Source organism: Aulonocara stuartgranti, assembly GCF_965226115.1.
Source record: "Aulonocara stuartgranti genome assembly, chromosome: 10".
Taxonomy (NCBI): domain Eukaryota; kingdom Metazoa; phylum Chordata; class Actinopteri; order Cichliformes; family Cichlidae; genus Aulonocara; species Aulonocara stuartgranti.
In genome coordinates this window covers 33,783,278-33,809,552 of record NC_138946.1, presented here as the reverse complement: position 1 = coordinate 33,809,552, position 26,275 = coordinate 33,783,278, and the positions used below count along the sequence as shown (strand labels likewise).

Genomic DNA, 26,275 nt, shown 5'->3' with positions numbered 1-26,275 from the left:
TTGGTTCAGGTGGTGTGCGTATGGTGTACCCAGCCTGCCTGGTGCTGGTACCCCAGTCAGACATCCCTGTTGTGACCCCTGTGGGGTCCTCCCACTGCACTGCCGTCTACTCGGGTGGCCACCAAGTGCCTGCTTCCCAGCGAGAGCCCGCCATGTCTTTGGTGACACTCACCCCTCCCACATCACCCGAAGAGGCGCAGACAGGTAAAGACATAAGACTCCTGCTGAGTCCTAAGTTGAGGATTTCTCTTAACATGACTGGAAGAATTTGTCATCTTTTGTCAAATGGTCTGTTAACCTTCCTCTTTCCTTCCCCAGTGGACTCTCACTCGGCTCAGAAGTGGGTTAAGATGCCTTCATCATCTGATGCGTTTAGCGTGGACAGAACAAGTCACCACGGAGGAAAGATTCCACGCCGGCTAGCCAGTCAGATGGTGGAGCGTGTCTGGCAAGAGTGCAATATCAACCGAGCCCAGAACAAGTACGTGTGACATTGTGCAGAGTGCTTAAACATGAAAACTGCCACTAGGTATGCCGTAATGGATGCATCACCTATCGGTTACATTGGCTTTGCTCTCAATCAGACTTGTTTGTCTTCACCGTATGATTATGGGAAAATATTTGACAGTAAATTCAATTTAATTTTATTTACACAGCACCAAAGGCACTTTATAATGTAAGGTAGAGCCTACAATAATACATACAGAGAAAAACCCAACAATCATATGACCCCCTATAAGCAGCACTTGGCGACAGTGGGAAGGAAAAACTCCCTTTTAACAGGAAGAAACCTCCAGCAGAACCAGGCTCAGGGAGGGGCGGGGTCATCTGCTGTGATTGGTTGGGGTGAGAGAAGGAAGACAGGATAAAGACATGCTGTGGAAGAGAGACAGAGATTAATAACAAGTGTGATTCAGTGCAGAGAGGTCTGTTAACACAGTGAGTGAAGAAGAAACACCCAGTGCATCATGGGAATCCCTCAGCAGCCTACACCTATTGCAGCATAACTAAGGATTCAGGGTCACCTGATCCAACTATATGCTTTAGCAAAATCAATCTAGACCTGTGCATTAACTGGTACAAACATGGTCACTGATCATTCCTGGTTAAAAACATATTATTTCAATATATGTGATGAACAGGAAGAAACCTCTGGCAGGATAAGAGGAGCAGTTACCTCTGTACAGAAATACTGAGTGTGTATTACAGCGAGTTGTGTTTATATACGTATATAAAATGTAGATAAAACTGAAGATCTGATTATTGCTTATTTGATATTAATTAGAAATATCATAAATAACCACATTACTTGCACAGACATAGATGAATTATTCTGCTACATTTCTGTCTGCTTTTTATTATTGATTAAACTCTGAGTTCTGAAGAAAACCGGACAGATATAAATGTCGGTAGTCAAGTAATAGCTTAAAGTTTTAGGCCTTGGGTTGTTTTTATTATTCTACAGCAGTGACTCTGACACGTTGGGTGCACCTTGGGATCTGTTGCCTCTTGACCAAGCACAAAACGTTGCCTATCGTTAGCTGTCAGCCAAACCATTACCGCTCCAAGGAGGGTGATAAAATCAGCCGTGGCTCAAAGCTTTTACCAATCGCTGCTGTATGTGAAAGAAAAATAGCATCAAAAGTGGATGGGGCTGTTCACATAAATGCTGCTTGAAAGAATTGGGGAAATTGAAAAGTCTCAATAGAATTTCGTTTCGACTTTTTATTTATTTATTTGAACTCCCTAGGCGAAAGTTTCCAGCTGCAACCAACGGTACCTGCGAGGAGGAGCCAAGTGAGAAAGTAGGAACCTGGGATTTTGTGGAGTCTTCACAGAGGTCGTACTGCAGCTGTTCGAGGTCAGTCGATGTGCAGTTCACACAGGTATTGCTCATATGTGTGCGCTCAAAGACATTTCAAAGAGATTACATGGAGTCCACAGGGCTTTGAACACCGGCGCAGAGGGCCGTACTCAGCAAAATATCTGCAAGTTACATCTGCGTCTGGACTTTGACAAGCATATTATTCTTCACATTTTTCAATTTATCACTATTTTGTGTAAGCGACAGCCGTGGCGGGGCTGAAACCTCTGCTGGCTTGTGTGTTTCTGTAAGTCGGACGTTTTTATTCCCGCACTGACTGGAGTGATTTCAGGCGGAAAGAATAGTTTGACCTCTGATGTAGCTGTTGAGGGTGGTAAATGGAATGTGTGTTGTTAATGTGAACAAATAAGCTCAGATCATGTGTTTGCCCTGGTGTTTTATCAGTCTGAATCAGCCCAGCTGTCCTTATAAAGTCCTCACTGAACAACCTCCTCTGTATTTATTTAGGATAAAATAACACACCCATCATATGCATTAATATCATTTTGCATGCAGTAGTCTAACACCTTGTAAATGCTATTCTTTGTTTGCTTATGCCTGCAGACGGTTAATATTTGTCCTCTCTGGTTAATATATAGACATTCTTGTCTATCACATTTTATTTAATGACAGTTTTTAGATCATCGTAAACAGCATGCTGCTATGTCTGCGTCCCATGATCATCATCTTCTCTGCCTCCTGATAAACTGCAGATACAGGCAGCTGTTTAATCCGCTGAAACGCAAGCCTGACCACTCCAGTCTGCACATCTAACCAGTATACTCTATGCCTGGATGCTTGACTGGTTTTGTCAGAAGTCCAAACCAACTGAAAGAAAGTCCTGCTTTGTGGTTGATAATGAAGCGCTATCTAAAGTGGATCTGTGTGCGTGTTTGGGGAATCCTCTGCACCGGGCTCGTGCACCTTGGACTGCAGATGAGCAGAGTGAATTGGGCCAGTCAGCTGGAGCATGTTAATTTGTTGGAAAGCACCCAACTCTTTGGCAGCACATAAATGGGAAGCTGTGCGTTGCCAGTTTTACTGTCCATTAGCTTTGTTTTGTAGATGGAAGCCATACGTGTCTGTTTATGTTGACAGCTGAATGCGAGGTCACACACAAAGCCTGCTTATTAAAGAGGGACACTGATGTGTAAGTGTTGCTTGCAGCGTGAGTGCTGAGCCGTCAAAACGGAGGGTAAAAGATGACCTCAGACTATTTTTCTTTGAAACGTGTCTGATGGGATGTAGGAGCCAGGTGATACCAAGGTGAGGTACGGGAGAGGGGCTTTGGTGAGGTGGGTGTTCTAGCAGGTCATGGCCCTGGTGAATCCTTCATATATTTTGTGTCTTTTCTTCTGACAGCACTCTGTGAATGTGCTTCATTAATTTCTGTTTGGCTGTCTGAGGAAAATACAATATTGATGTTTTAGAAGATGATTTTTTTTCATGCCATCAGTTTGACTGTGAATAATTAAAAAATGTATGACTATGCATTAGCCTTTGTGGTTTAGCTGTTACAGCTTTACTCTGGAGCTGATCCGTGAAGTGTTCTCTGCTAATTGTGTTGGGATAAATTTGGGGGGCGGTGCTGCCTTGTTGCTCGTGAGCATAATTGGGCTAATTGATGTTTTATAAGAGCAACGGATGCGATGGCTTAAAAGGAAGTTTCACACAAGCTGCACAACTTCTCGTAAAAGACTCTCTGTATGTGCGAGTGTTTTGCTCCTTGTCATCAGTACGTCACGGTCTCACTGCATTTCCCTGTTTTTGCTCTCCTGCAGATACAAATTAGTTAAGCAGCGAACAGCCAATAACACGGGCCAGCCTCAGTCAGCTGGCCAGCCATCCCAACCTCCGACCAAGCACAAAACTGGAGGAGAGAAGCCAGAGAAGGGTGACAAGCAGCAGAAAAGACCCCAGACACCCTTCCATCATCGCAGCCTGGCCAGCGACGAAGCCTCCATAGACACAGAAGCAACAGCTGGACAAAGGTTGGCCCTGAGGAGTCAGGATGGAGCAAGATTTCCTAGTATTCGCTCTGCAGATGTATCTGCCATCCAAAAAGCCCCCCAGCTCCACAGTGGGGGCGTTAGCACTGGGCCATCAGAACAGGCCAACTCCCCTCAGCCCCCACCACTTAGTCCCCACCCCTGTGAACGCAGTGAGGAGTCAGGGGAGGGCATGAAGAACCCTTCGACCCCCAATAGCCAACACTTTTACCAGCCGCAGCCGGAAGCTTGCCTGGTCGGGGTGAAGGGCAGCAGCGAGGAGCAAGGAGGGCCAGAGGCTCTGAATCAGCACTTCCAATCCCATCAACCCAACCCCCACCCCGGAACCTCAGCCTACTCCGAGCCTCCTGAGCCTACCGTGTATGTGGGTGCAGCGATCAACCTGGAGGACGACAGCTCCCACGCACCATGGAGGTTATTCAACTTACCCCGAAGGAAAGAAGCCGAGCTGCCCACGCCGCTGCTGCCTGGAGACAAGTTGAGAGAGGAGGCAGCCGCATCACAAGACAACCTGGTGTCGGTCACAGAGTGAGTGGCAATTACACTTCAGTCCCCGTTCAGTGGCCTCTGTTTGGGAAAGCCAGCTATCCCAGCTTTCCTACTTTGTATACGGTGCCAGTGAGCCGCTTTGAAGCACTTTCAACAGCCCAGAAAAAAATAGTTTAAAAAAATAATAACACATCTGCCTCCTCTTTCCTCACCCTTGCTGCCCCTCCTATTCCTCCTGTTCAGTGTAACACTTAGCTACACACAGCTTTGTGACCTTTTGACTTCATACATCACCAATATGCAGGGCTAGCACTACTCAGTGATTCCTTCACACAAGCACAAGAGAGCAATGAGGGAGAGAGTAATGATGGAGTTGGATAAAGATAAAACACTGCTATTGTAATAGAGGTGGAGCTGATAAAAGTACTATCTGCTGGTTATCAGTTTAGCAGGTTCTAGAGAGCATTTGACTGAGCTGCAGCTGCTAGTGAGGTATCACAGATAGTGGCAGCATGAAGGGTCCAGGGTGAAGACCAGGGTGGCCAGAGAGGGAATTATCAGGGAAGTTATGCAGTCCTGAGTGGGGCCGGCCACTTGGATGGCCTATCCTAGCTGTAATCCCCCCAGCTACAGCTCTGAATATTGGCTAAGCTGTGACCCAGGTCACTGCACACCATCACCTTGCATCAAAGCTGGACAGGCGTGATAGGAGGACAGAAAAACACAGTTGTTGCTGGCAGGGAAGGCCAAGGATAACGCCTTCTTCTCCGTGTCGTCCCGGGCTGTTACATATGATGAACACGTAGGCCAGAGTCCGAGCTACAGAAGAGTTTTTGATGAGTGATGCAACAGGTGATAGTTCTGTGTGTCAGAGCCACCGTGTTCTCATAAAGCCAGCAGAAATGTAATTGTCTGACAGCAAACAGGAGGCTTCTTCTGCATGACGGCTGTCGGAACCAGTTGCAGTCACTGCCATTTCTGTAACTCCAGTAAAAAACACTGGTACATGATGTCACACCAAAACAGAGCAGATGGGGCAGTGTTCTTCTCTCACCCTGTTCACACACAATCGCAATCATCAGTTAGACTGCTACTTTATGAAGATCTTTACATTAAACACTAGGAGTCACTGCGTTTTTTTATCCCCTATCCAGGGTGATGTCTACGTCTAAATGGCCACTCAAGGTTTCCGAAGAACGCGTGCAGATGTATCGAGCCAGGAGGAACCAGCATCTTGCTGCTGCTGTAACAGATGGAGATCACGAGCCTGAGGTCGACCCCTACGCCTTTGAGGAAGGAGATGTCAAGTTCACATTCTCCAACAAGAAGGATAAGTCAGGCGGGGAGCGGGAGCCAGGAAAGAAACACAAGGTAAGGCCAGCCAAGTGGAGGAGCGAGGAATGCTCCTCAGCTGTTAGCAGGATATTCATACGGCTTTACTGCGCGCTGTAATGGATGCATTATGCCGACCTTGCTGTAAAAATGGCCCCTTTTGCTTATTGTTCTTCTGACAAGAACATCAGACAGTAAGCTGTAAGCTCTGCCTGCTCTCTATTACATTTTCTCCTATATGTCCATTACTTTATTTAGATGCATTCAGAATAGATTTTGCAACATTTTCAGAACTGAAAAAGTGTCACTTTCTGTGAATGCAAAATTACCTTTTGCACAAGTCACCCACAAGGTACGCTGCAAACCAGCTCTGCCATGTGCCATTTATTGGATGGTCTTCATTCTCTGATTTAGATCAAATTGCTTATTTGTGTAACAGTAATCTTTACAGTTATAATTGTAACTGTTGCAATCTAGATCTAAAATAGAACCTCTAACTGTGACCAGCACGGTATCCACAACATCTTGTTATTATCATTTACTCACTTTCTTGTCTCCATATTTGTGTCTTGAGCTCTGTTTGCACAGGACAGGGACACTGACAGCACGTTGTACTAATAGTTTGTAAGGTGAAAATGCAGAGGGGAATGATCATGTCCTGAACATCGTTATGATTTTGGTGTTTTTCTTTTTTTGTCGTTGTTGTCTTCACTACATTTCCCATCAGTCTCTTTTCCTTTGTCAGATTTATGGCTGCTGTGCTGGTGAAAAAATGAAAGTTTACACTTACAAAGTCAGGTGGGCACAGACTGGAGATCTATTCACAGATAAAGCGTAAATGATTATGGGAGATGAGATGGGTAGTAGGGCTGCACGATTTAGCATAAAATGAGAATCACGATTTTTTGGTTTAGAATTGAGATCACGATTCTCTCACGATTCTCTTTTCCAGTATAAATATTTATTGCACTTATTAACTGCACATCAACTTCGTAACAGTTGAGACTGAACATAAAAACAATAAATAAACATAAAAACAACAAATGTCTCACGTTTTGTTGTTGCCAAATGTTGTACTGCTTGAAATTCCGTCTCCACCGTTGCTCGACGCTGCGTGTATAGAGCAGGTAGTGCAACAATAGAAAAGTAGTTGCGGGACGGCACTGTGTAGCGTTTGTCTAGGGTGTTGATCATTTTCCTAAATCCCTCGTTTTGCACAGTGTTGATGGAGCCATATCTTTGGTCAGGTGATAAGTGATAGCCTCCGTAATGTCTTTGTGCCTGCGGGAGTTCGACGGGTAAAGGGAAGCGCTGTATAAGGTTCCCGTTATTGATGTTTGGGTGGTTGACCGGGACGGATTTTCTCCTGTCACTTTCTCGTCATCCCTGACGTGCTCTCCGTTGTTTTTCCTGCTAATTTTAGCATCACACGGCACAGCTTCTGTATCACGTGGTATAAGGCTCCGCCCTTGTCATTTGTTGAGCAGGAAGAGTGAGCGCTTGTTTTCATGCAGAGTACGTCCTGGATCAAAATGCGGTACAGTCGTCGTCGTCTTTTTTTTTTTTTTTTTTTTTTTAATCGTTGTCATTTAGAAATGAGATCGCACATAAGTATGAATCGAGATCGCGATTTTCTAACGATTAATCGTGCAGCCCTAATGGGTAGCGTGCACTCTTTTCACAGGCCCAGCTTATTTAGCACAATATTATGTCTGCAGCTTGTAGTTGTTTAGCGCCAAATTTCAGACTTTGCTTATCTCCGTGAAAGTGTCGCAAAACACACAAATGTTGCTGGTAGTTTGTAAATCCCATGAAGTCTCCCAGTCGCACTGATCCCATGTAAAAAGGACTTGTTCCAAAAAAGAAAATTCCTTGTTGGTTTTAATATAAATTCATTTTATTCTAAACAACTTGTAACTGCAGCTTTAATATAAATGAGGAGTAAAAACTGCATGAAGTGACATTAAATATAAATAGTCGAGGCATGTTTGAGGATTAAATGTGCTTAGCTGCTTTCCTCTGATCATCGTAATGATTATAAACCTGAGTCAGCAGATATTCCTGTCAAAGGCAGATTATCACGTGAGACTTTTATCGTGATTTATCTGTGGATTTGTCACCTTGAAGTCCAGCTAGTTTTAATGCTGGTTTACCTGCTTAGAAAACAGCTGTGCGAGGCGGTTTGGCTGCTTTTAGTTGCTCTTGTAGCCGCAGTCCATCGGCTATATTACAGAAAGCTGCAGTAACAGTTTGAAGAAGGCGTGTTGGTGCGAAGCCTTTTTGAGCATCACCGCTTTATTCCAAGCCGTCTTTCACTTAGTTGCCTGGGGTGAAAAAGGGACAAGAGGGCTGATTTTAAGATCCGGGAGCAGGCGAGTTAGAAAATAGGCCATCCGCATCCTCAGCAACGCTGCACTAAAAATAACAGGGTAACCACTTTCTGCATGCATCCGCTTTCACTGCCAAAGTCTAAATGAGCAGGAAACCATTCCTGAATCACTATTGTTGTTTGCGCCCAAAGGAACACCAAATAGTTAGCCTCTCCAATTTCCTTTGAGTTGTTGTGTTTTTCCTATTTGATCTGCCCTCTTCCTCCTTCCCCTCCTCGCTGTGTTCTCCTGCTCTGCTTCCGCCTCTGCGGCTTTTAGCTTCGGTTCCAGAGAAGGGCCACCTGTTGGCTGGTACGATTTTGAAAGGGAGATTCGATGTTTGTGTCCCCGTCCCCAGCGGGACGTCACAGTGCCACAAACCCGACTCACTGAAGCGTTGAGCCTTAAAAAGCGCACTCAACTATTTTCCTTCTCTTCTGTCTGGTTACGACCCCGCTGCACGCCCCCGATGTGTGCAGAAATGTGAGGGTGAAGGCAGCTCTCGGTGGAGTGAAGTCTCTTAAGAGCACTGTGTGCAGTGGAGCTCTCCCTCTGTCTGTCTGCTTTACTTTGTGTGTGCACATCCACCACATGCTCTGCGTGTGAGCGTGCACTGGTTATTTCTTAAACTAATAATTTTGTTGTCTTTCAGTTTGTTTTTGTTGTTGTTTTTTCCCCTTGAGTCATTCATCGTTGTAGCTGCAATGAATTTCACCTCCTACCTCAAATCAAATCAAATCACTTTTATTGTCACATCACATGTGCAGGTACATTGGTACAGCACATGTTAGTGAAATTCTTGTGTGCGAGCTTCACAAGCAACAGAGTTGTGCAAAATACAATAATGTAAACAAGCAAAATACAAGAATGGCTACATCTGAAACTAATAAATATATGTCCAATATATAATAGTATATGCATTTCTGGATGTGTATACTAAATATTTTTCTACGTGTGTGTGTGTGTGTGTGTGTGCGTGTGTGTGTGTGTGTGTGTGTGTGTACACATATTTTACAAATTAAATAGAGTAAACAACAAATAAAATACATAAAAATATAAAGAGTTGAGACATGTGCAAAACAGTGGCATTACTGTACAGTATGGAGTGCCACATATTTAATCTAAACCTTCAGAATCTGCCTGTGAAGGTTAACTTTACTGTGTCAAATTAAATCTTAATGTGAGATTAAGTCATTATTTTAATAACGCTTATTTGTCGAGTCAGACATATTTACTGCTCATCAGACTATTAAATCACTTACTGGCGACTCGTCTTGTGAGACGGAGAAGAAAGCTGGGCTGCTTTCGAGTCTTTTGCCAGATGCTAACACACCTTCCCACCCAAGGCTACGCTATTGATAAGGGGTTAAGGTGTCTTTGCCGCCTATAGATTGCAGCCTTGGTGGGGATGTTGTGCGCTGCCCTGGATTGGGCCTCTAAGGGAGACAGATTAAAGCCTGCGTTACTCAGAGAAAACCCTGGAGCGTAATGAAATCAATGGCCGGGACATAACATTGCTGTTCCCCTCTCAAACTGCTCAGCACACAGTGTACACACAACACGCCACAAGAGCACGCTGGCACAGAAGGCCAGGCCTCCCAGATATCGATGTCTGTGTAGGAGCCTAACAGGCCATTCCTTGGATCGTGATTTCACTCTGGGCTGCACTGGAAATCTTATTTGCCTCAGCAGACACGAGAATCTACCGCTCCCCGTTTGTCTGCCTCTCTCACTGTACTTTTGTTATTGATAGGTTGAATTATTTTGCACATTGATTGGATAAGGTAGCATGTGGCTTTTGAAATGGTTCTCTTTGTGTTTTTGTAGTTCATCAACTTTATTTGTACATTTTCTGAATCACAGTTTTGGGCTTAAAAGATTTGACACGCCTATAACCATGCAGTTGTGTGAGAATTTCATTGATATCGGTGCAATTTAATTTGAGAATATTGTTTAATGAAGCTATGAAACAGCGTGTCAGTAACAGTTCAGTGTTTGTGTTGTTCTAAGCAGCCAATCTCTTTTCTCTCTCACAGGGTGAGGATGGAGGGACCGGCCCATCAGATGGTAAGCAGCCTGTTTCCAGCATCACCCCAACACACTCAGTTGTACTGTTGCTCTCAGAAGACCGACATAGTAACTCCAGCGTTTTTCATTTTAGTATTCAGATGGATTTTGGCGAGCCACCACAGTGACTGAAACCTGTTAGCTACATTTCCAATATGTCAATAGAAATTAATTTACCAAATAAGTAACATTCATTCTCAATTACTTTTAATTTAAATCTCATATAACAGATTTGTCATGCTGAAAGCATTTCACTAATTGAATTTTTGGAGAATTCTAACGAAACGATCACAGCTCAGAGCAACGTTGCTGCCTTCAGTGGATTCTCAAACAGCCGCCGTCTACTTGTGGAAAGAGAGAAGTATTTACAGCAGTGTTTGTGTGCGCAGACCCTCAGCGTGCAGCGCCTCACAACCGCGTGACTTCCACCAGCCTGATCCACGAGACGGACCTGGTGGTGTCCATCAACGACCTGGACAACCTCTTCAACTCAGATGAGGATGAGCTGGCGGTCAGTAGAGATCTTGAGTGTGGTTTTGTGTGTGTTTCACTTTTGTGCCAGAGCAGTGGTACCTCTGGTATTTACAAGCCATTTGTGTGTGACTAATACCAGGAATGAATTAATAGCTATATTTACTGACTCAAAAATACCGACTTAATCAGGTGTTTTATTCTTTTTCGTCCCTCTCCCTCCTACAGCCGGGTTCCAGGCGACCGGTGAATGGAACGGACGGGATATTTGGCAACAAGGAAAACAAATCATCCATCTTGGATCCTGTACCCTGTATGTATCGCTCAGTCTCCCACCACTGTCTCTCTTGCCCCCCGTTAATGTGCCATGCCTCCCTAGGCTCCAAACACAGATGTAGAATCAGATTGGTCGCACCTGTGAGGCCCCTGAAAATTAAGAATTATACACTGAGGTTTTGCCAGAAGCCACCTGAGACATAAACACAGTATTCCCCACGCTTAGTATTCAGCTGAGGTTAAAGGTTTCATATCCTTTAATCCACTAAATGAAGTTCATGTTTTACAGCTCAAACACAGTTGTTGCTCAGACTGGATTTGGCCACCTAGTGGTGAAAAGTGTGACTGTTCGCTACCAGACAGCTTAGAAACCTGCTGCTGCTGGAAGTTATTGGTTTGTTAGTCTGAGGTCAGCTGCAGCTGAGATTTTCTAAGCAACAAAAACAAAATATGTTTCTGTTGCTTAGTGTTGGTTGGAGCACTGGGACACTAGAGCCTTTTAAAGATGCTGTATATTTCACTGTGAGGAAAATTGGTCTCAGATCAACCGTTGTCTTTAGTTTTATGTACAGCCCAGGGCCGTGGCCTTTACTTTAAATTGTGTGTGGTCTCCCAGATGCATCTCACAATAGCAAAAGTAGTTAGTTGTTGGATATTCCCTCAGCATACTGTGGCCATCTATTTATTTAACCAGGATTCTGCTGCAGACTTATCTTTATGTAAATGCAAGACATGTAAAAAGGAGCTGCTGGTTTCACTATCATCTACCTTTGCAACAGCTGAGTTTCAACAGCCCAGCTGAATTCTGAAAATAGTCTTGCATTGAATACCTAATGCAAATGCAAACCTTTCCTCACATGAGGGTGATAGTCCTGTTAGAGGAATGTAAGGAATTAGACATTCATTGGTTTGGTAGTCACATAGCTATAGCTGCCTGTAGCACCACCATGGCTGTCATATTTGATTACAGAAACATAAAACATGCATCAGCAGGCAGAACACTTAGTAACACTTAAAGCTAAAATTGAAACATTTTTTGTGAAGCTATTTCCGTAGTTACTATCTTACTAAATGGTTTGTGAAGTGCGGTTTAAACATAGGATACAGACCTATAATTACTTGTATCCCCAGTGTAAGCTGTGTGATAACAGCAGTAGTCTTGCAATAGACGTTTGCCTTAAACCTCCTGCATTTGTTCCTCTTCAGACACGTTATAGCCTCAGTCTGACCTTCATCGTTACCCTCTGGTTCTTCTATTCTAGGTTCAGATCATCTAATCCAGATGTTTCCCACGCCTCCCTCCCTGGAGCAGCACATCATGGGATACTCACCTATGAACATGTGCAGCAAGGAGTACTGCACCATGGATCCCAGCACGGGCATGACAACAGTGGAAGGCCCTTCAACTCTAGGAGGGCACTTCAAGATTGAGGTGGAGGAGAGCTTCTGTAGCCCTAAGCCATCTGAGATCAAGGTGGGTGTGAGACTTACAGCTGACTGACTCTGTAGGGAGGATTTACTGCCAGAAACTGTAGATGTCAAAGCTGGTGATTATTGGTGGATTTGGTTTTTAAAACAGATTCGGAATCAAGGGCCCATACCACAATGCAATCTGCTGGATACCAAGAGCAAGAACAGCAATCTTTTGTTGTGATGCACAGAATTTAGAATTTCTTGTCTGTCGTGCTTCAGAGGTCTCTTCTTGTAGGGTGATCTAAACGTGCAAAAACATCTACTAGAAAATAAGGGAAAATGATCTTTTTTAACAAAAATGTAACTGGCCCAGTATCAAAGTAATCTAGTGATGCAAATATTGCAAACGGGATCTGGCCAGCACCAGTATGTCCTGCCTGTGCATGCATCTGATTTCATTTTCTGCAGCACGTCCAAACAGAACATGCAAACTGTCAATACAATAACTGTGTATCAGGTAATATCTGAATGTGAAAAGAAGCTGCCGCAGGATTTGTTTGGGATGCTTGTGATTCATCTTTTGGGTGTTTGTTTGTGGCTACCCCGCCCCCAAAGGACCAGACACAGTGATGCCTTATTTTCTGTCCATTTTGCAGGACTATTCTTTTGTGTACAAGCCAGAGCTGTGTCAGCTATTTGTAGGCTGCTCCATGTTTGCCCCGCTGAAGACATTGCCCAGTCAGTGTCTCCCACCTATCAAAGTACCAGAGGACTGCATCTACCGACCCAGCTGGACCATGGGCAGGGACATGCTCAACTCCGTGCCTGTGATGACCTACCTTAACAAGGACAGGTATGCTGCTCTGTTTCTGTGATATTATTTGGATGTTTACCTTCAGGTGTGACTCTGTAGGTCTTTTTTTCTCTCTGTCTTTTGACAGTCAGTTGAACTAATTCAGATATGTCAGCCTGTTTGAAAGAATTGTTCTGATTCAGGGCTCTAGTTGAGTGTGGTGTGCGAGGAAGTGTGTACCCTGCTCTCTGTCTGTCCACACAGCCTCTGGTCTATCCCTGGACACCACCTTAGCAGTCAGCTCAATTTCCCATGCATGGCTGCCTCAGGCGGAGCAGGGATCCGAGTGTAAAATGCCTTCTTGGTTGAAGGCGAGGATTATAACCGCAGTGGTGAGATGGGCCCCCACAGCGGCTCCATGCCACCTAGCTGCTCATAGCAGCGTGCCGGCTATAGTAGATCTGTCAGTGCTGCTGTTGGCTACACACATGCAGCTCTGCTATTTTCCACACAAACATGGAAACTTATTTCTGACCGTTTGGTTTTTCTGCCTTTCTTCGGTCGACCCTCACATTAGCTTTGTGTTTGCTGATTGCTATCTAGGCTCTGTTGCTCCTCTTGTACAATGATGCACTTCTTATTTCAGTATTAACCAGTGTTACTTTACTTTGTGTGTTTGACTAATACATGCATATTGATAAACTGCATAACAAACCATGTAATTTTCTATAAATAATAAAAACCCTTTAAAGCAAATGACTGAACTGGACCAAACGCTAGTTGTTAAAGATACGAGACGCGTTGCTTTTTACTTACAGGAAGTGCTCTTTCTCAGCTGGAAAGGTTGACTGATTTTTTTTTTAAATTGTTTTTTCCACAAGAAGTCATTTTTTTAAAGCAGAACTAATTGCATCTGCGGGGTTATACTGTCGCCTGATGATGCAGATCATTTAAGAACATTTCTCTCTCGAGTACACTGGAGCATGACTGCAGATGTAGAGCATAACAAGCAAAGAAGGTGGTCAGTGTTTTTGGTTTAAATATTTGAATAACTGTAACATTAGTAAGGTTTTGGTTTAAGTTATTGGAACGCTAAGTTGAGCCTGAGTGGGTAGACAGAGGTGTCTATAAGCACTTTGTATATTGTTGCTATGGTGCTGCCTTGCCATCTGCATCCCATGGCGACTGTGTCCCGGCTGGAGAGTGTTGTGCTGGGACTTCCTTCTAATGGGTCTGCGCCAGGAGCTGTTCCCCCGACATGCAGCTAGGGACACGATGTGCTCACCCACCCCCACCCTTCTCTGGCTCTCTCACACACTCTGTCTCCCTCTGCTTCCTCACAGTTGCTTGCAAACCCAAAAATGTCCTCACCTCAGAGGGACGCTTGCTGAAATGTTTATTGAATGTCTTCTCCCTCTGCTGCCTTTTTTTGTTTCGCAGTCTCTCCCTCCTGCATTCGTGTTCCCTCATGTGTAAACATGTGTCTGAACCCACTCTGCGTTCCTTATTGTACTGCCTTATTACTCAAATTGTCTTCGCAAATTCAGCAAGACAGGTGGATGGCAGTATGCTGTTATCTCAAGCGGTGTACTGAATGTTACTGATCTGGCACCCAAGAAGAACCATGTTTTGCATACAACTGTGTGGTGTCTCCCATATCTTTGCACCGCAGTTAGACCCTCTGTCCAGGGGACTCGTGTACGTGAGACGGATCTAATTTGTGTTCTTTAATTTCTCTGCGTTTCTCAGTAACATCCCCAGTGTGGGCAGCACCATGGACCAAGAGTACACCCCTCAAACCCAGACGCCTTTCATGATCAACAGCGCTCCACCAAGTAACAGTGGTGGCACCGGCATCCTGCCCTCACCCGCCACCCCCCGCTTCTCCGCCCCTACCCCACGTACGCCTCGCACCCCCCGCACGCCACGTGGCCCCTCCAGCGTCCAGGGTTCAATCAAGTACGAGAATTCTGACCTCTGCTCCCCAGCGGCGTCAACCCCCTCCACCTGCCGACCGCTGAATTCGGTGGAGCCGGCCACGGTACCCTCCATCCCCGAGGCCCACAGCCTCTACGTCACCCTCATCCTCTCCGAGACGGTCATGAACCTCTTCAAGGACTGCAACTTTGACAGCTGCTGCATCTGCGAGTGCAACATGAACATCAAAGGAGCGGATGCGGGCGTGTACCTGAGCGACCCGGTCAGCGAGGCCCAGAAACTTTGCAACTGTGGCTTCAGCGCCGTGGTCAACAGGCGCTATGGGAACGGCTCGGGCCTCTTCCTGGAGGACGAGCTGGACATCATCGGCCGCGGCACGGACATCAGCAGAGAGGCAGAGAAGCGCTTCGAGGAGCTGCGGCTTTCCTCGCTGGAGAGAAATGGAGCCGGGAGAAGCGACCATATCTCGGACGAGCTGATTCTGCTCCTGCAGGATCAGTGCACAAACCCCTTTTCACCCATTTCAGTTCTGGAGCATGACGCAGTGACTCGGGGGCCAGGCGGGGCTCCTATACCCCCATGTGTACGGGTAGAGGAGAGGGACTACCGCAGCGACTGCTACATGGCCATGGAGCACGGCAGGCAGTTCATGGACAACATGTCAGGTGGCAAGGTGGACGAGGCGCTGGTCAAGAGCACCTGTCTGCACAACTGGGCCAAACAAAATGGTGAGGACGTAACGCCTTCAAGAACCTGCTTTTTTAATAGTTTTTGTTTTGAGAAACAAAATAATTGTTCTTTAAACACCATGTTTAAAGTCCATGGTTTGTTTCCCCCCCGTAATGTTGGTGTTGTGATGAATCTCTGTCTCCTGTGTTCACCTGTCCTCCAGCAGTGGACGTGAGTGCGCTGTGCTCTCAGGATGTGCTGCGGGTGCTGATGTCCCTGCAGCCCGTACTCCAGGATGCAATCCAGAAGAAAAGGACGGTGCGGTCATGGGGCGTTCAGGGTCCCCTCACCTGGCAGCAGTTCCACAAGATGGCTGGACGGGGCTCTTACGGTAAATCCCGTGTTAAACTCTGAGACCTCGCTGCTATTCACGCGACGCTATTAGCGATTGACTGTTTTCGTTTCCTGATACAGAAGATGAAGAGGTGTCAGACTGAGTAAAATCCCTGAATCTTGCTTGTCTGAGTGCAAAAGTGCTAACTGAAAAGAATTGCCGGTCAGATCCTTAGTTTGTAGCATAAGGATGATTAAGAAACGTTGTGGATGACGTTTGAATCTCGAGGGAGCAAAGCTCTGGAGACTGTCACATCAGTAGTGGGTGAAGCCCCTCTGCTGTGGTTCTGCTGGGAGGAGCTGTCACGTTGCTGGGTGACCTCACAGTGAAAGTTTGAATGTGACAGCTTACCAGTTAACTATTTTCACTCTTTGGTTTATTTCTTGTTGCTTTCGGCTTCTTTCCACCCACGCTTGGTTTTACCTTCACTCTTCTCCTGTTTCCCATCACCTCCACAGGCACAGACGAGTCCCCGGAGCCTCTACCCATCCCCACCTTCTTAGTGGGTTATGAGTATGACTTTGTGGTACTGTCTCCATTTGGTCTGCCCTACTGGGAGAAGCTGTTGCTGGATCCCTTCGGCTCCCAGCGGGACATCGGCTATCTGGTTGTTTGTCCTGACAACGAGGCTCTGCTCAGTGGTGCCAAGACCTTCTTCAGAGACCTCACCGCTGTTTATGAGGTAAGGATTAAATGTCCATACGATGCCCCTTTAGTTTGTCACCACACAACAACTACTCTCAGCACTTTCTTTAGCTAAATCAAACTAATGAAAGTAAATCTATGTATCATACTCTGTTTTTCACACGCCGCCATTATCCATTTTCCTCCAGTCATGTCGTCTGGGACAGCACCGGCCCATTTCCAAAGGCTACGCTGATGGCATCGTCCTTGTTGGTGGCAACGGAGCCAAGACCCCCGTGGATCAGCCAGTCAGTGATTGGTTCCTCAAGGCTGCCAGCAGCAACAGTGACACCTTCGCTAAGCTCAAACTCTATGCACAAGTGTGCCGCCACAACCTCGGTACGTTACGCTGACATTTCCTACCACGTGCTTGATTCTGTGTGGCTGCTGGTTGTTCTGGTGGATAATATGGTTCATTCAGCTCTTTGGTGCTGAATTTCCACCTTTTAACACCTCTTGATGTAGTTATTAATATATTGCTATGTGATAAAAAGGCTGGCTGGAGAACCTTGACTGCTTGAAAGCGAGCAGAGCTTCCAAAGAAGCGTGATCAGAGTAGGAGGATGTTGAAAAGTAGTAAATGGAGTATCTTTTTTTATTTTCAGTCTGCTTTATCTTATTGATAAAAGTCCAACGATGTGCGCTCTTCTTTCCTGTGTTGTTTCTCGATGCAGCTCCATACCTCGCATCACAGGCATTAGACAGCTCTCTCCTTACGCAGCCCAGCCCCACACCCTCATCCAACCAGTCATCATCCACACAACTATCTAACTCCACCTCCAGCACAGCCAGCCAGCAGGCTTCAGTGAACGCCGCTGGCTCCACTGTTCCCAGCAGCAGCGGGCCCTCCAACAGCTCTGCGCCCTCCAACAACCTCGTGACATCGTCAGGCCAGACCGGCAGCACGATACCTGCCAAGCCCGGCTCCTTTCCCCCCTTTGGGAGCATGGGCGGCCAGGGCCAGGGAGGCGGCCCCCAGAGTGGACAGCTGGGACAGCAGGCTGGTACCCAGAATACCGGTGCCTCGGGGGACAACTCCAGCAGCCAAGCCCAGGGGCCCACAGAGCCCCCCGAGAGGTATTGTCAGAACACAAAAGCCCTCATACATCCAACAGAAAAGTATTAATACTAAACACTTTCATGCAAAAAAATAAAGTTTAGCATTTATGATCTAAAGCGAATAAGTTGGCTGAGCGTAAAATGAGTCCTTGTATTTTCTGTAGCACTTTGGAGCGAGAGAAGGTGGGAGTGCCCACGGATGGGGAGTCCCACGCTGTCACGTACCCACCTGCCATCGTTGTTTACATTGTGGACCCCTTTAGCTACGAGGAGGCGGACAGGGGCGCGGGGCCAGTGCCCGCACAATCCAGCGTGTGGACGCTGGGTCTGCTACGCTGCTACCTTGAGATGCTTCAGTCGCTGCCTCCACACATCCGCAATTCTGTTTCTGTACAAGTAAGTAGATTTCAAAGGAGATGTCCTGCATGTTGTTTTGATTTCATTCTCATCGTGGGAACTGCAGTGTTGTTCCACAACCATAACATGTGTGCTACTTCCCACTTTTCATGTTGCATGTAAAGAAGCATTGGTAAAGAGTTTAGAGTTTGGTTACCTGTCATTTTAAAAACTTTGTGTCCCTTTCGTTCTCTTCTGTTAAACCTCAGATTATCCCATGCCAGTACCTGCTTCAGCCAGTGCGAGGTGAAGACCGTCATATCTACGCCCAGCACCTCAAATCGCTCGCATTCTCAGTGTTCACTCAGTGCAGACGGCCACTGCCCGCCTCCACCAACGTCAAATCACTGACCGGCTTCGGCCCGGGCTTGGCCATAGACACTGCACTGAAGAGCCCGGAGGTAAATGCAGCAAAAGCCAGGTTGTAGGCGTTGTCAAACTCACAGTGCTCTCTTTTGGTCCTGTGAGTTAGTGTTATTGTCCGGGTATCCTCCTTTCTCTGATCGATCGAGAGCAAAGAGAGGGTGGCACTCCGACCCCAGCAGCAGTGTTTCAGGCCAAACATGAACCTGACCTGATGTGGTCCAGCCTCGAGCCCCAGCTGTGTTGCGAGTGCAACCAGAAAGAAATAGTTTTCAGACTTAACCATCCCCAGAGGGTTTTTTTTTTTTTTTTTTGAAACTGGAACCGGACCAAAGGAACTTGTAACCCTCTGCTCCTCCAGAGTTTTCTTTCCATTATGTGCTTGGCTAGCTCCCTGAGACCTTCATAATGGGATCTTGACTCCCAGTTTAGACAAAGGGGTGCTTTAGATCAGGACCTAATTCAGCTGACTTCCTTCCTCACAGCAATGCTACCTTTTCCTTTTATACACTGGAAAGCCTTGAAGTACCTTGGAGCAACAACTGGGATATGGGTGGGACAATGGGACAGACACATTAGCATATTTGTCCATAAATAATATGGGAAGTCAGCCAAGACAGAAGAGATCTAGTATTTATCCTTTGGTGCAGAAGAGGTGAAACATAAATCCTGAATCTTTTTTTCCATCTGCAGAGGCCAGAGTGTCTGCGTCTGTACACGCCGCCGTTCATCCTCGCACCTGTGAAGGACAAGCAGACAGAGCTGGGGGAGACGTTTGGAGAGGCCTCGCAGAAGTACAACGTGCTATTTGTAGGTTACTGTTTGTCCCACGACCAACGGTGGCTTCTGGCTACCTGCACTGACCTGTATGGGGAACTGCTGGAGACCTGCATCATCAACATAGATGTACCCCACAGGTAGGACTGCATCAGCGTTACAAACCTGCCATCTTCACAGTTTGGACCGTGGCATGTTTTTATGAAACAAAACCTGGCTGTTTAATATTACTCTACACAAGTGTTTAACCTCGATGTCACTCAGGGTGTCTGCTTCATATCTAATCTGCACGACGCTTAGCACTCAAATTTAGACAACAGGCAAGAGGTTCAGCTTAGAGCTGGGCGATATATCGAGTTTTTAAAACATATCGATATATTTTTATACGAGATATAAGATGTGACAATATCCTTTATATCGATATAGTCTATGTTACGTTATAATTATAGTTGTGGAGCCGCAAGTTTGCCTCTCTTTCGTCCACTTCTGTCTCTACGCAACGTTACTCCGCCTCGCCTTCACTGAAGACAACTCCCCCTCCTCCCCCATTGCTTCACGTGCAGGCAGCGACAAGATGGACACGGCAAATCTCCGTTAACGAGTTACTGCGCATCGACCCGTGCGTGGGGCTGGACGGCGTCAACGTGTTAACGAGCTAACCGTGCTAACCCTAAAATCCTTGCATTTTCTCAAAAGTTGACAGCGCACCTTATGTATGAATTCTGGTTGTGTTTGATGGCCGTGAACCGATTTTATGTGGAACACGGCGCTCAGCAATCTGTCAAAAATGTTTGAGTACGACTTTGGTAAGCTACGGAGCTGCACCGCTTGATAGTTTGTCGGCGCATTACGGCTACCGAGGAGCCTTCGCGGAGTGATACGTACTGTGTTTCAACGTAATATTACCCTACTGTGTATAAGGACCATAAATGGCACCTGTTCAGAGACGTGGTTACGAAGAGGATTTCAAACTCAATGCTGTCAGTCACAGAGTAGAAGTTGGGAACAGAGCAGCTGTGAAATCTGTCTTTGTTACTATGCTCAGCGTCTTTTAGTTTACATTTTGACTGCACAATTGTGAGCTTTTTGTTATGCACAAAAACAACATTGTTTTCTTTTATTTATGGAGCATTATTATTTAATAAATGCTCATAATTTATTTTTGAGTAAATTTTATGTACATCTGCTCTATGTTAATAAAAGTGCCTGTGTGACATCTGGGACACAGCTTTGACTAAGAATTCTCTTTTTGTTCTTACTTTATGGCTTTTAAAAAGAAATATCGAGATATATATCTTATATCGCCGTCCAGGTAAAAAATATCGAGATATGAATTTTGGGTCATATTGCCCAGCCCTAGTTCAGCTTATCCTGCATTGAACCCCTGCTGAGTGGCTAACACGAGGTTTTGACGTGTTTGTGCTGTGTGTGTTCTGCAGGGCACGGAGGAAAAAGGGGTCAGTTCGGCGTCTCGGCTTACAGAAACTGTGGGATTGGTGTTTGGGACTCGTGCAGATGACATCCCTTCCCTGGAGGGTGGTGATTGGCCGACTAGGCAGGATCGGGCACGGAGAGTTGAAAGGTAAGGAGGACAGTCGTGCTGATTCATTCATTCATTTATTTATTTATTTTTAAAGTTTGCCGAGGCCAAAAACCAGATTGTCGAGCACTGAAGTGTTTTCGTACCAGTGTACGATTCACTCAGTCTCCCCTCTGTGTCCCAGACTGGAGCATTCTGTTGAACAGGAGAAACCTGCAGTCGCTGAGTCGACGTCTGAAGGACATGTGCCGAATGTGTGGCATCTCTGCCTCGGACACCCCCAGCATCCTCAGCGTGTGCTTGGTTGCCATGGAGCCACAGGGATCCTTTATCATCATGCCAGGTACAACGTGTGCGCTTGACAAAGATTCTAAATAAACGTACTGATTTAATGTACACGTCGTATCTGAGTGACAGTACTTCACCCAGAGAGGCAACGTGTGTGTGTGTGTGTGTGTGTGTGTGTGTGTGTGTGTGTGTGTGTGTGTGTGTGGCATGATGGATGGTAGGAGCGTATCACAATGCCCCCCCCTTCCCTTCCCCGTCCAGGGCGGATTGATGGCAGGGAAGATCGTGTACCTTTCGCTCATAAAGCACTACCTCTCAGATACTCATTGATCTCAATGCAGTGTGATGGAGAGCCAGATCAATGGGTTTATTTTGGGAAACGAGTAGGGGGGGATTGTCAGTGCATCATGCTGGGATTCTGTTGAGCTATGCCAAGCTGAGGACATCTCCTTTCTAAAAACCCCTTCAAGCTGAAAGAGATTAGCGAGGCTGTGTTAGCCTCAGATGACTATGACTAAGGGGGTTGGCACTAAATGTAACAGCTGTTCTGACATTCAGAATCTACTTTCCTCCGTGGTGTGTATATATGTGAGGACGCTTTAAAATACGCTTTGAAAACCTAATACTGTGATTTTTAGCTGCAAAAATTAACACATATGAATATTTAATCAGTTAATTCTTTCAATTTTGAATGCCGTAGCTGTGTTAATCAGTTAAAGCTCTAACTCGGCTTTTCTGTTAACATAGTCACGATGGTGCGGTGAAATTAAATCACTTTTAACGATTGGGATGGGATGAATTTGCTCAGCGAGCACCAGTTTAATCACTTTACTTGTACTAGACAAAAGGATTGTGAATGGATTCTTGTTCATATTGTGTGTCTTCACTGACCCTTTCTCTCTCCTCTGTGCGTCCTCTCAGACTCGGTGTCGACGGGCTCGGTGTTTGGCCGCAGCACCACCTTAAACATGCAGACATCGCAGCTTAGCACGCCGCAGGACACTTCCTGCACCCACATCCTGGTCTTCCCCACCTCTGCCATCGTCCAGGTCGCCAGCTGCAATTACACCAACATCGACACCAACATCGACATTCTCAATCCCACCACTGGTCAGTCGTTCTCCTTTATCTGTCTTTCACTCAGCAGCTGTTTCTTGTTTGTTTGTCTCACAGCAACCCCCCCCCCGTTCAGTGCAGTTTGTTTCCAAATCCTCCCTGTTTACTTTTCTAGTCTGTTAAGAATGAATAGTAGTCATGGTTGCATACATGCTTTCTGCATCTATGGCACCCTCAGGGGTCTTCAGCTCATTTCTTTTGCGAAAAATACATTTGTTGGCAGAAAAAGAAGCTATATTTACAGTCACAATTTGCATTACAGTAAGTGGCACACTCACCCTCCAATCGCAGATCCTATTGAGCTGTTCTCTTCTCCACAGATGGCTCTGATGCTATCGGGATCTTGGCCCTGCTCGACCAGGAGAACGATTTAGTGGATCCAGACATCATCAACATCTCACCTACCACCTCCCCGGTGCACTCCCCTGGCTCTCATTACCACCACGGAGGTGATGGCAGCAAGGTACAACATGTACATAACGCACACACACGCTGTGCAACATGACGCTTAGAAAGCAAAAAGTTTATCTCGAGTTTCCACCTCGTTGCAGGGTCAGAGTACCGATCGTATGGAGTCCCACGAAGAAGTTCCTAACCTCCTGCAGCAGCCTCTGGCACTCGGCTACTTCGTCTCCACGGCCAAAGCCGGCCCACTACCCGACTGGTTCTGGTCAGCCTGTCCGCAGGCTCAGAACCAGTGCCCACTCTTTCTCAAGGTACTACTTAAGGATACTCCTGCATCTTTACTGGGGCTGTTCAATATGATGATATACATCTGATGACGATATGAAAACATTGTTTCATGTCACGCTATCGTTTGTTTCGTGGTGTCGCAAAATAAACTATTTATGGCAATATTGTATTTTTATTTATTTTATTTTGAAGCAGCCATATTAATTTTTTTAAGTTCTCTCTTTCTCTTATATTTAAAATAACCACACTACGGACGGACAAGTCACTGTTTTTATGTGTTGTCATTAGCAACAACGACGGTAAACCCAGCGTCTGCTTGTTTATTTTCCACATAAACCTTTCACAATAAAGCTCAAGATGCTGTTGAGATTTTTCAAAATAAACTAAAATGATGACAAACAGAAGGACCAGTCAAAACAAATCCAGCACCTTATTCCTAAAGGAGGGGCTGCCTCTGTAGCACGGACATGGGTTGGTTATGAAAAGTCTGACACGAACCAGAAAACTGTAATTATGCAGGAAGCCGGCCCCCACCTCAGACTCCACACGACAAACGTCTTCTACCACCTACGCAGCGATCACGTGAAAGAGTGTGGAGAGAGTTTACAGACGAGAAGCAAAAAAGAGCCGTCAGGTGCTCCAAATAAGCCTCAGACTCAAACGTTAGAGCGCGCTTTTCCCTGCAGCACGCCACCTAATAAATACAAAGAATACAGCGACCTTACAACTTATGTCTAAAATTTATCGTTTCATGCATCTGTCAAAACACTCGACTCCAGGTGCACGACACTCAGCTGGAAACTCTTCACGCAAGTCGAGCTGCCCGAGATTCACAGAATTTTCAGAAAGTGTAACATTTTTGTGATTTGTATTGTTGTCGGGCTGATAGATGTCTTATATCGGGATATGAGATGTTGGTCATATCGCACAGCCCTACTAGTGAATTTAAGGAGCCGTCCTGAACATTATCACCCAAAGCCCAACACCAGTGTCCTGTGTGGGTTGCAACCCTGACCTTTTTTCTTACCTGTCGGGTGTTCTACTAAAATGCACTGACACTTTTTTACGACAGAGCTCTGCGTGGCCGTTATAAACAGTGCTGGTTGTTAATCCCGGGCTCAGCTGATAGCTCTGACCGCTCTGGCATAGACTTGGTTCACCACCCCAATAAACCACAGCTATGTCGGAAATGCAGTAAATTTGTAAGGCTGGTGAAGAATGTTGCTGCTTGAGCAAGTGTGATTGAAGCCTTGTGCGTAATTGCACACAATCAAAGTGTGTTGTACTTAGAATAAGGTCGTTTTGTTTTGTTTGCCTTTTTATCCATTGCTTCTGGAATTGGCTGCAGACTCACTGCTGCTACCCTTCTGCTGTGAAAAGAGCTGTCATTATTTAAATGACATGTAATGAAAGGTTGATAACTTCATTATAATGCCTCTGACGCCACCTCTTCCCCCCGTGCTTCCTCTCAGGCCTCTTTGCACCTCCATGTGGCTTCAGTGCAATCAGATGAACTGCTGCACAGCAAACACTCCCACCCCCTCGACTCCAATCAGACCTCAGATGTACTCAGGTAAACAACACCAGCACACACTCTGCATCAGGTCGAGTGCACAAATTACTATTACCACCCTGCTGACTGTTTCCAGGGTGAGTTTTCTATTTGTAGCCGATTTCAGACTGACGCTGGTTTGTGCACAATGCTGGTAAAAGTTGCCGCATGTTTTAATGTTCATCGATTGAACGTTGAAGCGTAACCGTTTTGTATGCCTGTGTTCCTCGGCAGATTTGTGCTGGAGCAGTACAACGCCCTCTCCTGGCTGACATGTGACCCAGCTACGCAAGACCGACGATCGTGTCTACCAATTCACTTTGTGGTGCTCAACCAGATGTACAACTTCATCATGAACATGTTGTAAACATCAGGCTGTTACAGGAAGAAGGCGGCGGGGGGTCATAATGAGTGAAAACCAGTGTACGGAGCTGGATCCTGCACCAAGATGGGATCAGATGGTTTTCCAAGCCTAGCCAGTCCTTCTCCACCACGCCGCCCCTCCCCCGTGAGACTGGATATTCTGTCCCTGTGATTTAAAGACATGCACGTAGAGACAAGGGAATAAAAAAGAGGGGAAACTAGAAGCTGAATTGCATTCAATGAACGTGAAAGAATGACAGATTGGTTGTCATGATATGTAGCATGGCAGCACAGTCACTGGCCAGTCTGTATCGATGAGACAAGTTTATCTGTAAAATTATTGGAAGAAAAGGGACATATTTGATCAAGGAAAAAACCCAAGAATGGATCTTTGGTTTTAAGACATGAAATTCCTTTTTATTCCTTTGGATGTAATTGTATCCAAACAAAATGCCTGCATTTATCTTATTTATTGTAAGTTTTTAAATGTATAATTTGTCTTATTTCTTAACCTCTTTTATATATAAAAAATGGAGAAGGTTTATATCACCTTCCTGCTTTAAAGCAATTGGTCTAAGATATATGTAATCGTCTTAATAAAAACACCAGAGGAAAAAATCCCATAAAAATGAAAGTCCCAGTAGGTTGCTTTTAGAGTATTATTTTTTGTAATGGAGACAGAATATTTGTATTGTCACAATGTACAGAAGAATTAGAGTGGAGAACTATGTTTCATGCCTTTGAGCGTGAAGACCTTACAGCAAAGCTGTAGCTACAGAGGACTTGTACAGCAATGAACTTCACTGTGTTCAAATAAAGAGGTACATTGTTGTATATAGTATTTTATACCACACATTTAGACACAAAAACCAAACGGCAATATATATAAAATAATTCTATATGAATGCCATGCCAGCAGTCGGTGGTGTGGCTTCTGTTTTAGGAATAAAGTGCGTCAACTTATTTTCCTGTGCTTGTGTTTATTGCCTGGGGGAGGGGGCTGTGATGTGCAATTGGACAAGGACACCAATAGTGCAGCGGAGTGACAACTATTGGCATCTCTTGGAAGTAGCTGACCTCAGGTTTAATCTTATTTCTTTTTTTAATCCGTTAATTTTCTTCGAGAAGAAAATGAAAGCAAGACCGTGAGAAGAGACATGCAGTGTCCTTTTCAGCACATCCCTTTATTGTAGCGCGCCTCTCCGTACTCCCATTGGCTGAGGTCTGCCTCCTGGCACCACTTCTGATTGGTTATGGACACATTTAGACCAGTCCCATTTCAGTGTGAAAGTAAATGTGTGGTGTAAATGAACCTGTTATGGATGGCTGCCCGTTGGACATGCAAAGACAAACATGTTCT

The 26,275-nt window shown here is 45.6% G+C and overlaps 1 protein-coding gene across 1 annotated transcript in view; it reads left to right on the top strand.

Moving 5' to 3' along the window:
• Positions 1-25,879, top strand: part of med13a (mediator complex subunit 13a) — a 69,905-nt gene extending 44,026 nt beyond the window's left edge. The window contains exons 6-30 of the mRNA XM_082550081.1: positions 10-204; positions 319-481; positions 1,751-1,861; positions 3,646-4,401; positions 5,517-5,733; positions 10,100-10,130; positions 10,520-10,641; positions 10,830-10,914; positions 12,140-12,351; positions 12,947-13,143; positions 14,833-15,749; positions 15,914-16,081; positions 16,543-16,766; positions 16,918-17,107; positions 17,443-17,845; positions 17,992-18,223; positions 18,433-18,624; positions 19,280-19,503; positions 20,803-20,945; positions 21,088-21,246; positions 22,113-22,301; positions 22,628-22,770; positions 22,859-23,023; positions 24,473-24,573; positions 24,787-25,879. Coding sequence (XP_082406207.1) covers positions 10-204; positions 319-481; positions 1,751-1,861; positions 3,646-4,401; positions 5,517-5,733; positions 10,100-10,130; positions 10,520-10,641; positions 10,830-10,914; positions 12,140-12,351; positions 12,947-13,143; positions 14,833-15,749; positions 15,914-16,081; positions 16,543-16,766; positions 16,918-17,107; positions 17,443-17,845; positions 17,992-18,223; positions 18,433-18,624; positions 19,280-19,503; positions 20,803-20,945; positions 21,088-21,246; positions 22,113-22,301; positions 22,628-22,770; positions 22,859-23,023; positions 24,473-24,573; positions 24,787-24,919 — 5,672 coding nt within the window. The 3' untranslated portion in view covers positions 24,920-25,879. The remainder of the gene's footprint in view (positions 1-9; positions 205-318; positions 482-1,750; positions 1,862-3,645; positions 4,402-5,516; positions 5,734-10,099; positions 10,131-10,519; positions 10,642-10,829; positions 10,915-12,139; positions 12,352-12,946; positions 13,144-14,832; positions 15,750-15,913; positions 16,082-16,542; positions 16,767-16,917; positions 17,108-17,442; positions 17,846-17,991; positions 18,224-18,432; positions 18,625-19,279; positions 19,504-20,802; positions 20,946-21,087; positions 21,247-22,112; positions 22,302-22,627; positions 22,771-22,858; positions 23,024-24,472; positions 24,574-24,786) is intronic.
• Positions 25,880-26,275: the final 396 nt, after the last annotated feature.